The 1,895-nt window shown below is 33.5% G+C and overlaps 1 protein-coding gene across 1 annotated transcript in view; it reads right to left on the minus strand.

Annotated features, from left to right (window-relative positions):
* The window catches only part of LOC117180612 (putative ferric-chelate reductase 1 homolog), a 70,489-nt gene that overhangs the window by 14,556 nt on the left and 54,038 nt on the right, over window positions 1-1,895 (minus strand). Inside the window, exon 3 of the mRNA XM_033373104.1 lies at window positions 946-965. Within this exon, the coding sequence (XP_033228995.1) occupies window positions 946-965 (20 nt within the window). The remainder of the gene's footprint in view (window positions 1-945; window positions 966-1,895) is intronic.

The following is a 1,895-nucleotide window of genomic DNA, read 5'->3' on the forward strand; positions in this document are numbered from 1 at the left end:
TCCAGCCTCGAATATATTTCCCATATTTCGACAAAAATTGTATACTCTTCTAAATGATTTGCAAATTTTTGAATATATTTATTATTAAATTCTTAGTTATAATATAGTATAACAGAAGTTTTCTCAAGCCTAATAGATCATGGATAACACTGGGGCTAGTATAATGGAAATTTCCGTAACTTTAGTCTTGAAATAAATTTCATTACAAAAAATAGTTTGTAAGTTGTTAATAGTAGCTCGATTCCCAATTTCGGCTCTCAAGTTTGCCTTCCTTCAATTTAATAATCACCCTCATTCCAAATAGTAGATTTATTCATTTAAATGAAAATCTGAAGATACACGTTTTTAAGAAATGGTTACCACCATGCTGAAGACTGTCAAATTTCGTTTCGAATCCATTGATAGCAAACTTTATTAGATGTTAATTGTTATTGTTAATTAACAAACATTTCTATATAGGATGCGCAATTATTTAAATTATAAAAAAGAGACAATAAAAATACTTTTGTTTCAATGATAATTCATACTATGAATTTTAATAATATAAATTTATTAAAATGATACATTTTTTGGATAGCTGTGAATAATAAATAGTGAAAAATAAGGAACAAGTATTAAAGATATTAAGAAAAATGAAATTTTTACCTAATTTTACAATATCTGCAAAATGGGCCGTTCACATATTACGTAACGCAATTTTCAACCAATTTTGGACCCCCTCCCTGGCTGTAATGCAACGTAACAAAACGTCCACCCCCCGCTAATATAACAAATCTGGATTTTGCTATTTTACAGCGTTTCAAACAGTGTGCATCCTAATACAGTTCTTGATAAAGTTTTCCAAGATTACATATTTTTATATCAGTCTTGACAAAAAACGATAACAGCAACAACATAAGCATACACCAAAGGTAAACGAACCGCAGTCGTTTATTTCTCTCTCACAATGCACTTGATAAGCAGTGCTGCCAATATCAACACAACTCAATGCCAACATAAACATAATAAAAGCCGCGCTAAAATTTGAATCAATTATCGCATAAAATCATAAAATCGACGTTACGTAACGCAGTTGATGACCACTCCCCTCATGTTACATTTCGTAACAAATCACCCCCCTCCCCCTCCCTCCAGGTGCGTTAAGTAATATGTAAACGGCCCCTAAGCAGTCCCAGGCAGAGAAAGGTTAGCGCTTTAAACATAATCGAGTGCAAAGCACGAGATACGTGATAAAAATGTGTTCGTTAAAGCCGAAGGAGCTTTAACAAAAGAGAATTTACAATCACTAAGTGACGGTTATCAATGCTTTCACGGTTCATTTTTAAAGGCCTGTGTGCAATAAATGAACAGGAAGTGTAAAGACCGAGCGAGAAGCGAATATTTCTGGTATTTAAAGGACAAATTGAGTTGAAGAAAGCTGCATAAAGGATACCAATTAAGTCGAGAGCATTATAATAAATTCTGTTCTCATTTAATTACCATATCAAAGGATCCCGAGAGCTTCATTTCATTAATTGACTATTTTCATCCTTCTTTTTAATTAATTTTTTTATTTTAAGAATGCTGTTACCCACACCAACAAAGTTGAAAAACGAAACCTAGAATTCGACTGGGAAGCACCCAGAAATTTTGAGGGAACCATTATCTTCAAGTGAGTACTTACTTTTTCTTTTTTTTGTGTATAATTCGTACAACGCTGAAAATAACTACTCTCGAGGAATCTTTGTTAGAGTCCATACAAAAATTGTGTAACGGAATGTCGTGCAAATTTTTACTGCCCACCTTCCCCCGCCCCATGTAATACATTTTCACTATTTTTTCTAAACTTTTTCGTTATTGTGTGGGGGGGGGCGAGGAGTAACGACAGGATAATGAGAGGATAATGGGCGTGACGA

The sequence above is a fragment of the Belonocnema kinseyi genome, chromosome 9 (assembly GCF_010883055.1).
Source record: "Belonocnema kinseyi isolate 2016_QV_RU_SX_M_011 chromosome 9, B_treatae_v1, whole genome shotgun sequence".
NCBI lineage: Eukaryota > Metazoa > Arthropoda > Insecta > Hymenoptera > Cynipidae > Belonocnema > Belonocnema kinseyi.